The 13925-nt window shown below is 44.2% G+C and overlaps 6 protein-coding genes across 6 annotated transcripts; 3 read left to right on the plus strand and 3 right to left on the minus strand.

Moving 5' to 3' along the window:
* Positions 1-178: 178 nt before the first annotated feature.
* L199_000978 (uncharacterized protein) lies at positions 179-946 on the plus strand (the record flags this gene model as incomplete). Its single annotated transcript, XM_064886735.1, has 1 exon — positions 179-946. One exon carries the CDS (start codon positions 179-181, stop codon positions 944-946), a length of 768 nt encoding a protein of 255 aa, XP_064742807.1.
* An 844-nt stretch (positions 947-1790) lies between these two features.
* Positions 1791-3326, plus strand: L199_000979 (uncharacterized protein; the record flags this gene model as incomplete). Its single annotated transcript, XM_064886736.1, has 2 exons — positions 1791-2946; positions 3196-3326. The coding sequence occupies 2 exons, from the start codon at positions 1791-1793 to the stop codon at positions 3324-3326; spliced, it is 1287 nt and encodes a 428-aa protein (XP_064742808.1).
* Positions 3327-3725: 399 nt separating this feature from the next.
* L199_000980 (uncharacterized protein) lies at positions 3726-4886 on the plus strand (the record flags this gene model as incomplete). The annotated part of the gene is made up of 7 exons (XM_064886737.1): positions 3726-3757; positions 3815-3835; positions 3899-3975; positions 4055-4127; positions 4274-4505; positions 4638-4681; positions 4781-4886. 7 exons carry the CDS (start codon positions 3726-3728, stop codon positions 4884-4886), a joined length of 585 nt encoding a protein of 194 aa, XP_064742809.1.
* A 219-nt stretch (positions 4887-5105) lies between these two features.
* On the minus strand, positions 5106-7370 carry L199_000981 (uncharacterized protein; the record flags this gene model as incomplete). The annotated part of the gene is made up of 6 exons (XM_064886738.1): positions 5106-5551; positions 5835-6430; positions 6497-6749; positions 6852-6912; positions 7001-7139; positions 7189-7370. 6 exons carry the CDS (start codon positions 7368-7370, stop codon positions 5106-5108), a joined length of 1677 nt encoding a protein of 558 aa, XP_064742810.1.
* A 529-nt stretch (positions 7371-7899) lies between these two features.
* Positions 7900-9673, minus strand: L199_000982 (uncharacterized protein; the record flags this gene model as incomplete). Its single annotated transcript, XM_064886739.1, has 4 exons — positions 7900-8016; positions 8099-8486; positions 8588-8636; positions 8725-9673. 4 exons carry the CDS (start codon positions 9671-9673, stop codon positions 7900-7902), a joined length of 1503 nt encoding a protein of 500 aa, XP_064742811.1.
* A 1722-nt stretch (positions 9674-11395) lies between these two features.
* L199_000983 (uncharacterized protein) lies at positions 11396-13542 on the minus strand (the record flags this gene model as incomplete). Its single annotated transcript, XM_064886740.1, has 3 exons — positions 11396-11442; positions 11524-11565; positions 11634-13542. 3 exons carry the CDS (start codon positions 13540-13542, stop codon positions 11396-11398), a joined length of 1998 nt encoding a protein of 665 aa, XP_064742812.1.
* Between the last annotated feature and the right edge of the window lie 383 nt (positions 13543-13925).

Below are 13925 nucleotides of genomic sequence, written 5' to 3' on the forward strand. Positions count from 1 at the left end.
TGTGTCAACCTTATTGTATGCCCACATGCGTCCATTCAACCTTGTCTCACATTGCACCTTTGCTCACTTATGCGTCAAATGCCTCTCAGCTTTCTGTCTGTTTCTGTTTGTTTATATGATGTGCTGCAAATTATCGATCGACCAAGGATAAATCTTTGAGGCAACTTATTTTGTGATCATGGCGTTCAAGACTATCTACACCGCTTCCGGCAAGCGCTTCCCCGAGGAACTAATGCAACAAATCTCGCATGAAATCCTTGAAAGCTCCGACCCGTCCCTCCTCAAGGTGCTCCAGACTATTTCCAAGGACATGTACAAGAGTGTCACTCCAGTACTGTACCGACACATCAGATTCTCCCGCAAGTCATTTGACAGATTGTTCAAAACTCTGAAGTCGATCCCCAAAAAGGAGATACCTATCTTCGTACAGTCCCCTTCTACCTTTCCGGATCCCGACCTTCCAAGTACTCTGAGAATCCGCCAAAATCTGTCATATATCGAAAGAATCAGTATAGATCTTACGACATTCTCAATGAAAGAATCCCAATACGATAAGATGTTAGGTCTTTTGATCTTCCTGAGAGAATGGATGGATCAATTTATGTTGCCGAATGCGTCTTCGATCTGTTATAGACTTTCATCAAGACATAAGCCCCCAGAGAAAGTTCTGAGGATCATCCATTATCTTTGTAGACCCAACAACGTATGTATCAGATGGGACGAGTACGATCCGGGGGATGAAGATATCGATGAAGATGATACCTATGTAGATGGTGAAAAAGAACATGTTGGTATCAGACCGATGCTTCCCACTGGATCCTCAGACGAGAGAATCACGTACCATAATATTGATGTGAATCTCCTTCAAGACATCAATGTTTCGTCAAAGTCGACCAAATTGTCTTTAGGAAAAATTGTTCCTTGCGAGAAGGTCTCTGAAAATTAGAATGGTAAAGAGAAGGAATCTTATTATTGTAGATACCATGATAGATGGCCGTATGACCACGACGGAAAATGCGGGACTTTCTATGAGACCGAGCCACAACGAGTACTCCTAGAACGTGTTATGGATCGATACAACTATTCATCGAAATCGTGCAAGGTATCTATAGTTCAAGGATCCACGGAAGATTCGATGCGAGAAGACGAGCTGAGGGCTTTCAAAAAGGCGTACGGCCGACGGCTGGAAGAAGCAGTATCAGGCGGCAGAGTGAAGAAACGAGATCTGGATAGGGCTACACAGGTCAAATGATATATCGGGGAAGATGCAGAAGACCAACGTGTATGCGAGGCTTGCGGCGGTAGGTGACTCCGATTAGGACTCAGCTAGAACGAAGAAGAGCTGTTGAGTTCAACCAGACCCGATGTAGGTGTTCATAAATCAGTCAGGATACCATGTTATATTGGAGTTCTGGTCCATTCTCCTGACAACTAATAAGAAGCTCAGAAATACTACACATAATTTAAATACCTGTACTACGTATTATCAATGTATGCTTGCTTCATATTCTGCTTGTTTCAGGAATTAGGTTCATCTCGATCGCCACTATGTGCAGTACATACCACAATTGCGAATGCGTATTGCGTGAGATGTGCGATATTCATGGAGTACCGGCTTCCCATATACTCATCAGATCAGAAACATAGGCAGACGTATGTGTTCTATCCCTTGTATCGACCAATGAACTCGTGTCATTAGTGCCAGATGTATGACCATATGCTCTTCATCAAAGATTTCTAACCATTTACAATTTGGAATAGGCTGCCCATTCCAACCAGTTATATCCAACATGTCAAGCTCCCATGTCCATGTCAATCGACCCCGGGTCGCTTCAAGAGGGATCTTACCAGATGAACTCCTCTTGCATATATCCCACTACGTGATTTGGAATGAAGATGCAGCCACTCATGGAACCCTTCAAGTAGTCTCCAAGCGGATGTATCAGCTCGTCACTCCCGACATTTACAGACATATCTACCTGACCGGTAAAGGGCTCAGCAAACTGAGTAGACTGTTCAGTCATCTTCCCCTCGATCAGTTCAGCATTCTCATGACCACTCCTCCTTTTCCCTGTACCGAAATTGGAAATCATGACACATCAGAAGGAAGATTCACCACACCCAATCCGGATCTACCACTAATCCTAAGAATTCGACAAAATTTATCATACATCCAACGTCTTACAGTCGACATGGACGGTTTGACACGCTACCGTGACGAGTACAACGATATCCTCGCATACGCAAGATTACTCGAGAATTGGGGTGAACAAAGACTACTTCCAAATGTCACGGGAGTGTGCTACGAATTATCACCACAACATAATCCTTCAGAGAAGATCCTCGAAATCCTTATGAACTTTTGTCAACCCAGTAATCTCTGTATGAAGTGGAACGAGTTCGATCAGAGTGATCCATATTCGGTTATGGACTATTTTCGTGGTATAGAATACGCCGATATCACACCGATTCTCACTGTTGCTTTGATCGTATCCCAACCCAAAGTTGTCAATTATCACAGAATCGATGTCAACTTCCTTACGAGTCTTGAGATAGCATATCCTGCTTTGGAAAAGGTTAGGATCTCTTTGGGGAAAGTCACCCCTTGCATTACGTTGTGCAGATATTATGATATGATCAATTATAGACACCGGGGTAGGTGCGAAAGGATTTACGAGGAGGGTGCTCAACATGACCTGTTGAGTAAGATGACCAATCAATATGGCTCAGCAGAAGTCGTTTCGGACTTCTCTATTGTAGGAGGATTGACCGAAGATTCAATGGACGCAGATGATGTAAGAGCTTTCAAGAAGGAGTATGAAAGGCAATTGAAAGCGGAAGGAAATTCAGGTAAAGTCAGTAGACAAAATCTGAAGAAGGCAAAGAACGTTAAGTGGTATATTGGGAAACAAGCCGATCAACAACCTGTGTGTGAAGCTTGCGGGGGTGAGTACTCTCGGAGTTTCACGTCATCCTACGTGATGCAGAGCTTGGTTGTGCTGATTGCTGATTAAAATGTGCAGATCCAATATGATCATAAGGTATTCAAGTCTCGTATTACAAATATTGAGGGAAATGGTGAGAATGAAATGATCGTGACTATACAGTCTCGTTTCCAAAGCTGAATCAGGGAGGATGTTTCCTTTGCGGTATATGACCATAACGATGGTTGAGCGGCTAGTCTAATGGTGCCAGATGTGGACCCGGAATGGGTAGTCCGGAAACCAAGTGAACTTGATTGGGTTCGACGTCCGTTTGAAGCGAGTCCGATAGGGTTAGAAAAGTATCTTCGTCCAGGTGGATGTGCTGACAGAGAAGCGGGGTAACGAGTCTATGCAGATGCTTTCACACAATCTGCAGAGTTGCCAGTGTGCCCTTGGTGTCTTTCGAAGATAATTTGAGGAGAACGAGATGAACAACCTCGCCCAAACGCTATGCTGACAGCTGATACGTACACAAAATCATCCTCTCTGCGGTATACATTATTGTTCTGTATATCCATGCCTAAGCGCACGTGCCACTCTAATGTTGACAAGTCAAAGTGTGGGGTGATCCACAACTTTCTTCAAACTTCCCCGCTTTAACTATATATTACCACACATTGCATCCTGTATCCTTATCACCTCTGCGTTTGCGCATACATCGATATACACATTTATCTCGTCTTGACATTCGATCCTTTGATTTCATTCAAGTAACCAGAGTAGGTGTGTGTCTGCTTCAACATGTTCGGCGCAATAATAGCAGGTCGATTAGTGTGAGTTCATCCCTCCCGCACGATCTGTTCGACATGTCAGCTAATCCATGTACGTAGTCAGACAAACTTGCAGCAGATGTACGTATTCTCGTCTTACAGACCTAAGTTCCACCTTCCCCATACTGATCTGTCGGATCACAGCGACGAAACGCATTTTGTCTTCCCCTTGGAACAGCCATACGAAATAAACCACTTGACCGTATTCTTACTAGGTACAAGTGAGTACCTAGTCAGCTCTTTCACAGTCTGACCAATGATCGTACATAACACGTAGCTGATTTTAAATGGCCATTCCAGTACCATTCCCCGAAGGATATGGTGCTTCTGTACATTTTGCATGGCCGGGTAAGGACTATATACCCTTAGGAGTGTAAGTCTGCTCATGTCCTCCTCTTCCGACCTCATGTCCTCCTCTTCCGACTTGTCCACCCTTCGTACTCAATTGTACGACACTCTCTGTCGTGTTTGTACCATTTGATGGTAAGAATTGCTGATATCTTCATCATTCCCTCAAAGCCTAACCAACACCAAACCATCGGCAATATACAGATTGCGGCCTCACCTCCCTCCCAACGCACCTCTCAATCAACCTTCTCCACCCGCTCAGCTGGGTATAGAGATTGCTCCGTTGGCTCAGCTGGAACACATAGCTGCGCAGATAGCGAATGAAGGAGCAGGCGCGGGAAAAGTTGGAGAACTGGTTAAAAAGGTGGAAGTTGGGAAAGTAGCTGAGAAAGTGGTAAAAAATGTGAGTTGTTATGCTGTACTGTCTTCATCACAACTATGAAGACAAGAGTGCAGATTCAGATTCACGTTTCGTTCGAGGGTCATTTGGCATGAAGTGAGTAGTAACCCAGCTGACGATCCTCATTCATTATAGCTATTCAATTACCTCCATTCCTTCGGTGGTGAAATCAAATTAACGTGAGTACTCACTCATATACCCAAGGCACCTCTCCCGCTTCCCCTTGCACTGTGCATCATGTTCTGCAAATGCTGATACCCTGTGCACGCTGTATTCAGCCCAGAGACACCCATACCACTATCAGTCTTCCAACAATGGTATACCAATTTCACCCGAAAGATAGAGAACGATAAAGGAGCTGCTTTTTTGGACAGGGAGGATTAATCCACTATATCACTGAAAAGAACGAAAGAGCAAAGAAGGATGCAAAGATTGCTCGTCTGATGTTGTACTACTAAATATTTATAGATGCGTATCGTATCTTGGTCCAAGATCATAGTCCACAAACGGAATGCGACCCATCGAGTCCATCTATCCAACCCACCACGTCATACAAGATCCAACATCATTGATCATGCTTCTATACAATCTAAATTCTAGGGTCTAATACCCTAACATTCTCTTTCTCAAACTCGTATCAGCCCTCCTATCTCTCCTCCACCCTTCAATCTTCTTCCAATGGTCTTCCGTATCTACCCCGTGCTGTTGGTCAGATTGCGTCATGAAGTCCATGAGGAATTCAGAGTATGTCCATTCGTATGGTGCACCAAATACCAAGTGCTTGATGCGCTGTAAGACTTTTCGAGGTTTCTTAGGTTCCGCTGTGGGTTGAGGGGGATCGACTGAGCCTTTGTCTTGCGAAGAGGATGAAGAGGTATTGAACGAATCCGCCGCTTTATCGTCCTTGATTTCTTGCTGGGATGATGAGTATGGATTGGATGGATTTGGAGGTAGTGTTATCTTTTCAGGTAAATCTAAGAGACCTGCCCATAGATAGGCTGTGAATCGGGATTGGACTTGTGCCAAAGGGAAGGGTACGTTCTGATAAGCTGCGAAGAGAGATATTGTGTTAGATAGAAATTATAGCTTCATTGACCTAGTGATGAAACGAGTTCGGAGAGAAATGGAATCAAGAGGTCGGAAGGATTATACTATATCAGTTCTCAGATGGTACGATTGTAGCTGGAGTAGGAATGATAAGGAAATTGGTTTCGGCAAAAACCACATTGCCAATTGGTCACAGAGGACATCCTTGACTGGATTAATGATTGAGAGATATGAACTCCAAGATGATTCTGTCTTATCTGGTATTGTAAAGAGAATTGCACTCACACAGTGTCGGGAAACTTATCGTCCTATCTCCTTTCAAGAACAACAGCAACTCATCTAAACCATCTACACCCTGTCCCTTGATCCCATTCTCTTCCCATCCATCTCCCTTTTGCCTCTCTTCACTCTTTACGTTTCCCTCACTTAACCTCGTATTATTCCACGGTTCATCCGTTATTTTGAAGAAAGGGAAGAGGAAATTATATCCCGTAGCAAAAATGATTACATCCACATCGTCCAATTCCCTGTTTCCACCCTGCTCATCTTCTTCCAAATGAATCACACCCTTAGGCCGGTTCTCATCGGGAGGTGTAAGGTGTGATATCAATGGGACATGCTGGATGTACTCTGCCCATGGACCCTCGGTAGCTGAATACTGAGTGTATCCAGAAGTAGATACGTACACTTTTAGGTAATCTTCTTTGGAAAAGCCATTTAGGGGTTCTCCAGATGGAGAGAATTTGTTGACGTTTTCAGAAGCTAATAACCTCGATATATCACCTCCTGAAGCGAATGATCCGACGACGAGGACTGTCTTGCCGATATAGTCGGAAGCGCGGTGGAAGAATTTCGAGTGGATAATTCGGCCTGGGAACGTACTATGAATGTGTGATCAAGGATGTGAAAATCAGTTATAGCGGTTGAAAAAACTGGATCCTACTCACCTCAACCCCTTGATGGAAGGTATCCAACCATCCGAATAATGTCCATTCGAAACAACCACGTAATCGAATTGTTCTGACTTTCTCTCGTCAGAATGCAGATTATGGCTCTCAATCGTCCATCGTTTTCTATCACTACTTCCCTTCTGGTCTTGCTGCGGGGTAAGATAAACCCGTTCGACTCTAGTTGAAAATCGAATATGTTTTCGAAGGTTATAGTGCTCAGCGTAAGATTGGAGATACTGTTCGACTAGCTCTTTAAACATAACACACCACAATTAACCATAATCAGCATTGACAAATGAGTGACAGTAGGATTGAGAGTCAGAGTCATGGTATGTGGAATTGATTGACTTACCTTGTTTGGGGAATAGAGGCGTATCCTTAGGAAATGGAGATCCTCTAAATGACATTAAATCCTACTCCGCATGATAGTCAGCCAGTACCAGGTAGAAAGAAACACGTTTTGAGGAACAATATGTGCCGGACAATATGTCATACACTTACATGAGGTAAGTTCGTCCTTAGTCCTTGATACATCGGAGATGGATTCGTGCCTTTCGGAGGGTACGAATACGTCTCTTCGTTGTTGTCTTTCGATGTGAGGTGGGTTCGAATGTTAGGTTTGGGTTGATCGTCCGTCAACCTATGTCATCATAGACGTAAGCACATATACCGGTTCAGCACTAACTTACCATACACCCCCTACATCGTTCTTGCTCTCGTAACCCACTACTTCCAACTTACTCTTACCATTTACTTCTTTATGCTGATCCCAAAGTTGAAGGAGCTGTTGTATTTGAGATAAACCTGATGCTCCTGCTCCGATCACTCCCACTCGTGTGGTTGGTAGAGATGATGAGGAGGAAATGGTCATTTTGATGATTGAGTCGAAAAGCTGCAAGATTGATGATGGAGATAAAGGCGAATGTAAAAGCAGAGATAAGGATAGTACGAATAACGAGATTGGTGTCCAATAATATCTATGAGCGAGCCCTTTGATGCGGGGTCCAGTCACCAATGTCTCTCATTGGTTGTATGAGAGAGCGTCTTCAGGAGAAGAAGATATATAGCTCAATCCCAAGACAGGTCGTACAGTAGCAAATGGGTATTTATCTATTTTGTCTTTCACGAAGATCCGGATGATCACGACAGCACTCAAGATCCGATCCCGAATCGATCGGACATCTCCGTCGTTCCGACCTCCCCTCCATGCTTCCTTCAATGAATGTTCATGGCTGCTATCTTGTATTCTGATATATACAATTCATGATTTACAGACAACATATTGGAATGACATGCAGAAAAGACCATGACAGGGTATAAAGTTCTAACAGGTATGACATATGAGCGTCGAAGATGTCGTGAAATGGCTACACGAAACGGTGACACTAGATAGTAGAGTTTTACCTCTTCCTCTTTGGTCCGGTGACGGTACTGGACAATCTAGCTTGCAGGGGTATGATACCGCCTATACCAGTCCCATAAGGACCATATCCACCAGGTAAAGGGTTTCGACAGACCTATTGGATAAAACATGTCAATTAGTTCAGTTTTCATCTACGATAGATCGGATGGTCATGACATATACGAAACCATACTCACAGGACATTCTCCCTCGACCACCCAACTCTCATCCACCCTCCACAGACCTTTTAACCTCTGTTCCACTTTCACCTCGTCCGCACCGGGGATTTGAACCGCTTTGATCCCTTCCCATTCTTCTTGTGGTATGTGAGCGTCTTTCAAAGACTTCTCGCATTCTTGAGTTAAATGGTATAACCAGAAATCGATCAAGATTTCTTTAGTCCATTTGGTCGGTCCACCATTCATACCATGCATAGATACCGTTCGTTGAGGATTACGATTACTGTGATGGTTCCTACCTCTTCCTGCGGGACGGTTCAACATTGGATCAGGGTATGGGTTGGGGTTACGGCCGATAGCGGCGAGGAGGGAAGAATGGAGGCATTGAGCACAGAGGATGTGGCCGCTGGATCAGAGTGGGATATTAGTATTGTTGGGAAATTAATGTAGTAATGATGAGTGGTGTCGGTACGAAGTAAGAAACAGGAAAAGGACATCAATGCTTACCAAGGTGTCATCACAGCCTGCGAGGGGGGACAGAAACAAACGGGACAAGCTAGATATAGCATCAGACAAGGTCAATGATCCATAACATCTCATGCATGAATTATAGGTAACTAAAGGATATGTTAATAGACACTCACTGTAACCGCCAGCCAACGTATCATCCTCGTCAACCTCTTCCTCTTCTTCCCCTCGACCATCTTTACTCCTATCGTTAGGTTTGGGATTAATCAAATCGACAATCACATCTGAATCACTCCTTCTTCTCCTTTTCTTCTGCGGCGACGAGTCTATCAATTGAATTGAATTGTCTCTCTGGAGGTCATCCGATTCTTCGGAGGATGATTGGACTTCTATAGGTGTAGTAGCAGGGACGATCGCTCTTCCTTTTCCTTTCTCTTCCGTGGTGTACCTTCTACCATCGCTCGATTCAGATGAAGATGATGAGGAGGAAGATGAAGATGAGGCAGAAGGTGTATGACGCGATCGATTAGAAGGATTATTACCATTAGGCAAAGAAAGGGTATTCTGGGGTTGCAATTGATATTCATCCATCACATCCAATATCGATTGACTGTTTCCATCAGGTCTTTGTGAAAGTTGATTACCACTAGGTGGAGAAGGATATGAGCGATGACGAGTCGTTGATGTTGGAGGTTCGATGGTTGGTGGTGGAGTCAGACTACTTTCCCTTGAAATCGGATTGGAATTGCTAGGTGAAAAACTTCCTCCATCGGATTCACTATACACCTCAACAGTAGAGGGTAAACTTCCACTTCTTTCTATGTGGTTGGGCATTCTGCGACTACCTCTACTCTTACTCCTAGAAGGTATGATATTATCCAACACCCTTCCACTCCCAGTGCCACTTCCGGCAGGTCTATTTGTGGTTGAACTTGCTCTACTAGATGATGAAGACACGACCGAATTTCCTCTAGATGATCTTCCTCTTGAGCTCGCACTTCCGTCCCGGAGTCTACGACGAGGTGCGATGGTCACGTCGGCCAAAGTGGGTTTAGGTCGTGATTCGGAATTTGGCGAAGCAGGGGGTGATCGTGGACTTCGAGTTGAACGAAGTGGAGGTCTCATCCTCTGTCAGGTGTAAGAATGTCAAAAAGCTCACCCACAGGTTCTGAGTATCGGGAGATGACAGGTGACCGGAATGGGGATGACACAGACTCGGGGAAGGGTCGATGGGTGAAAATAGGTGACTAAGCTTCCTATGTATGGATATGTATTTATTGTTATGACAGGACAAGGATTGAAAATCGAGATTCAAGATTCGTTGATGGATCCGGCTCGTGCATCATACCTTCAGAGGTGTCAAAATCAGGCACGCGTCCTTACCCAGAGTGGCGAATATAGGCGTGCTTCTGCTTGAAAATCCTCGCCTCGTGGATTTCACTCTTTCACACTTTTCTTTGTCCTTCGACTGGCTTTTTCTCTTTCTGGGGTCATAAAGGTGCTTTTGTCATTCACTACAGATACATATTCATCGAGTATCACTATAGATCGAGTGAACATCAGCGAGTCGAGCACCTATATATTTCAACTAATCAGTAAACCAGTTCATAATGCCTAAGGTGCGTTTGTGATCACCTTTTCTCCCGATGAGAAGGATGCTAACTCATATATATCTAATGACGTACAGAATAAGGGAAAGGTATGTGATACCCAGCTGTCAGACCCAGATGTGTGACTGTATAGCTGATCCTATTACTCACTTCCACTCCCACAGGGCGGTAAGAACAACAGAAGGGGAAAGAAAGAAGATGGAGAAGCTAAGCGAGAATTGATCTTCAAAGAAGATGGACAAGAATACGCTCAAGTGGTCAAGATGTTGGGTAACGGTCGGTTGGAAGCCAAGTGCCTTGATGGTGAAACGAGATTGGCTCAGATCAGAGGACAGATGAGGAAAAAGGTGAGTTGGGGAACTCTATCATACTCATCATCCGTATCACTCTTTTCCGCACTATCGAAAATCTCATACCACGGAGGATTTGGGCTATTCACAGGGTTTCAGATATCGATTTGCCACTATGAAAATGATAAAATGCTGATGACATGATATGGACTATCCATCTTTACCCCACAATTCACCCCCATCAACTGGTTTCATCTCACTCTCATCACAACAATCAATCATAATATTCAATTGTATTCTCCATCGCCTCACAACCCATAGGTATGGATCGTAGTAGGCGACATCATCCTTCTCTCCTTACGTGATTTCCAAGACGACCGAGCGGATGTTATCCACAAATACACCGCCGACGAAGCACGTAATTTGAAGACTTATGGAGAATTGAAAGATTTCACCTTGGTCGAAAATGCAGAAGCTGGTTCAGAGGAAGAAGAGGAAGGTATCGAATTCGAGGAAGCTGATATTGATGATATCTGTGAGTACTTAGTCAAAGTCACTCTCTCCGATCAGTCCTGCTTTTGTACGTCAGACGCATCTGCTAATTGTACTTTTTCTCTTGAATTACAACTGCCCTTGCAGAAACCAAAAATCCCGAAATATCCTTACTCCTCTCAAGTCTCATATTTCTTCCCTCTTACCGATATCATGTATACCCGCAACGCAACGCATCGTTCGTGTAGACTCAGGCGCATGTATCTGCTACCTCATTTCAATGTATTCACGCTGGCAGCCACAAAAATATCGGATGCATGCAAAGAGAAATTGTGTCGTGTATGAAATTATACATTTAATGATGGATAGTACAGAAAGGTCTTGTATATATACATACTGGAAAACCCAGAAACAGAAATTATATGTGCTGAGACGTAATGCAGGTCACCGGTAGGCTAACTTCTTGTTGTCGAGTTCCTCAGCATGGCTGCCCAGCTTGTATCTGGAAGCGGAAGAAGTATCCAGTCAGTCATCGAAACATATCGAATATATATGGGTAGACTTAAGATTGGTGGAAACTCACATTGCTTTGGTTGATCGTTCGCGCTCTCCGCAGTAACAGCACCTATCGTGAGAAAGCCAATCAAACCTTAGTGAGCGAACCATATCCGACGTATAAAATCGACACCTCACCTTCTTCTTCATCCTCAGATACTGGCAACTCCTTCAAAGCCGAAGTAAAATATGCTTCGTCTTCCTCTTGCCAATCACCCATTTCTTCAAGGGTGAACTCGAGGTCCGAAAGGCTTTGTACATCTTTGAACGGAGTTTTACTCATGGCCTTCTTGTACCTATCATATGTTCTCTGAAGACCAAATCTCGTCTTTCTCGACATGTGAGTTAGAGGTTTACCTTCCGAATCGAGAACGTCCCCTGAGATCATACTCTTGAGTCTGTAAAGATGGTTTAGATCTAGCTTGGATTTGGCTGAAAATGCTCCCTTGGCTAAATTCACCAATGGATCATCGGAATCCATCTCTGTGAGGTTGCTTTGTTCGATACATCTCACTCCGGCTTCAGCTTCCGAAATTAATCTTTCAGTGTTATCAATGATTTCCGTTTTGCATGATGAAACAGTTTCCGACATCTGCTTATACATATCTTTGAGCTCATGATAAACAAGCTTCAATCCAGGTTTCCTCTTTGATCTTGTTCTTAGCAAAGAGACAGCTTCCTGCAATTCATCCAGACTCCGGTATTCCTTCTTAGGTAGAACTGTCTTCAAGGAATGGTTGAAACGTATGAAGGAATTGCATTGCTTTGTGGCTAACTGAGACACTGCGGTTCCTTCTTGGATGAGATTCTTCATGTCAGAGATACATCGACTCGGGTTATCTTTGATGTTCAAGGTATAGTTTATTCTCCTCGCTCTCTTTCCGAAATCCTCCGCTGAGAACACCACGGCGGGTGTGCCCTCACGACAAGGTAAGACACGTACGACAGACCATTCGCCGGTCTTCCGCCTCATCATATCTTCATCGTCTGTATCGTCAGCGTTCTTAGCAGTGTCCGCATCATTCGGCGAACCGATCTTCAATTTCTTATCGAAAGATCTTAAATCATCCAGTCGGGTGGCACGTAAGATAGTGACAACTTGATCTTCCGCGGCTCTAGCCTTCTCGTCAGTTTTCTCATCATCGCCATATTGGTTGACCAGTTCGGGAGGTAATTCTCGGTATCCATATATTCCCATGAGGTGTTCGTGTTCCAGGTTTTCGACGAATTCCTTAGACCCTTGACGGAACTCGTCAGCAAAAGATCGACCCTTCTGAGCCTCTTCCTCTGAGAGCTTAGGGTACAGTCCGCTAAGAGTATTGCTAAGAGCCTGAGAGGCTCGGAGGTATCGAGCGTAATCTTCTTTCCAGTCCGTCATCATTTCCATAGCACGTTCCAATGAGTTTAATTTATTTAAATTCCTCAAAGGCGTCGTTGTGATTGTTCTAAGGGTTCGTCCCATTTCCAATTGCTGAGCATTCGATTCATTTAAGAATTCGCTCATAGACCTCCTTACTTCCAGATCAGACAGTAAATCATCGATAGTATGTTTGATGGCCCAGCAAGCTGTCAACTCCGCTGGCTTCTGACGAGAGCCACCATCACCTTTGAGACTTTCCAGCAAAGTCCTCGTCCCAATCTCAAGCTCTGCCAATGGGTTTTCAGTGTCCCCGAAGAAGGATCTCCATCTTTCTGACTTGCGTTGCATTTTGTTTTGAATAATCTCGAGATTCGTCTTCACATTGTTCATCTGATCTTCTGTCAGTTTCGCTGATTCATTACTGCCAAAATAAACCAGGCCCAGGAAGTTGTTCATCATACCTCCCAGCAGTTTGTTCCCGTCATAGGTTAACCTATCTCTGTTGTGCAGGGATACAACTCCGTTTTGGATGGCATCATTAACAGCCTTCTGAGCATCCTGGGATTCTCGTAATGCCTTAGAGGTCAGGGCGGCATGACTTTTTTGTACTTCCAAAAATCGTTCTTCCAAATCTGCGAGGAGCTCTATAGACTTATCATCGTAAAATTCCTTTTTGAATGCAGACATGTTGGGATGGGTAGCTTCGTGCTGGATGAACTTTGTAGTCAGTCCAACCTAAGTATAGCGTCGGTCACCAGGGGGGTTCAGAGAATAATCAGAGAATCAAACGAAAAAGTGATAGTGTGAGGAGCGTGCTGTAAGGTACGACAGAAGTTATATTCTACTGTAACTTGGTGGGGATAACAATTTTTGATGTCCGTTGACGCTCCAAACTTCTTGGGGCAGCGGTCCGGTAAGAATCATGACATCACATCAGATGAAAGGTCCACCAGTTGAGACCCTTTGACAACGGTCCATCCCCTTCAGCAACTGTGTCATACCCGGATGCGTCAACATTATAAGCCCTACCTGTTACTCTTCATTGAGTTATGATATCACTCTGCTCGGTC

The sequence above is a fragment of the Kwoniella botswanensis genome, chromosome 1, assembly GCF_036426115.1.
Source record: "Kwoniella botswanensis chromosome 1, complete sequence".
Classification (NCBI taxonomy): Eukaryota; Fungi; Basidiomycota; class Tremellomycetes; order Tremellales; family Cryptococcaceae; genus Kwoniella; species Kwoniella botswanensis.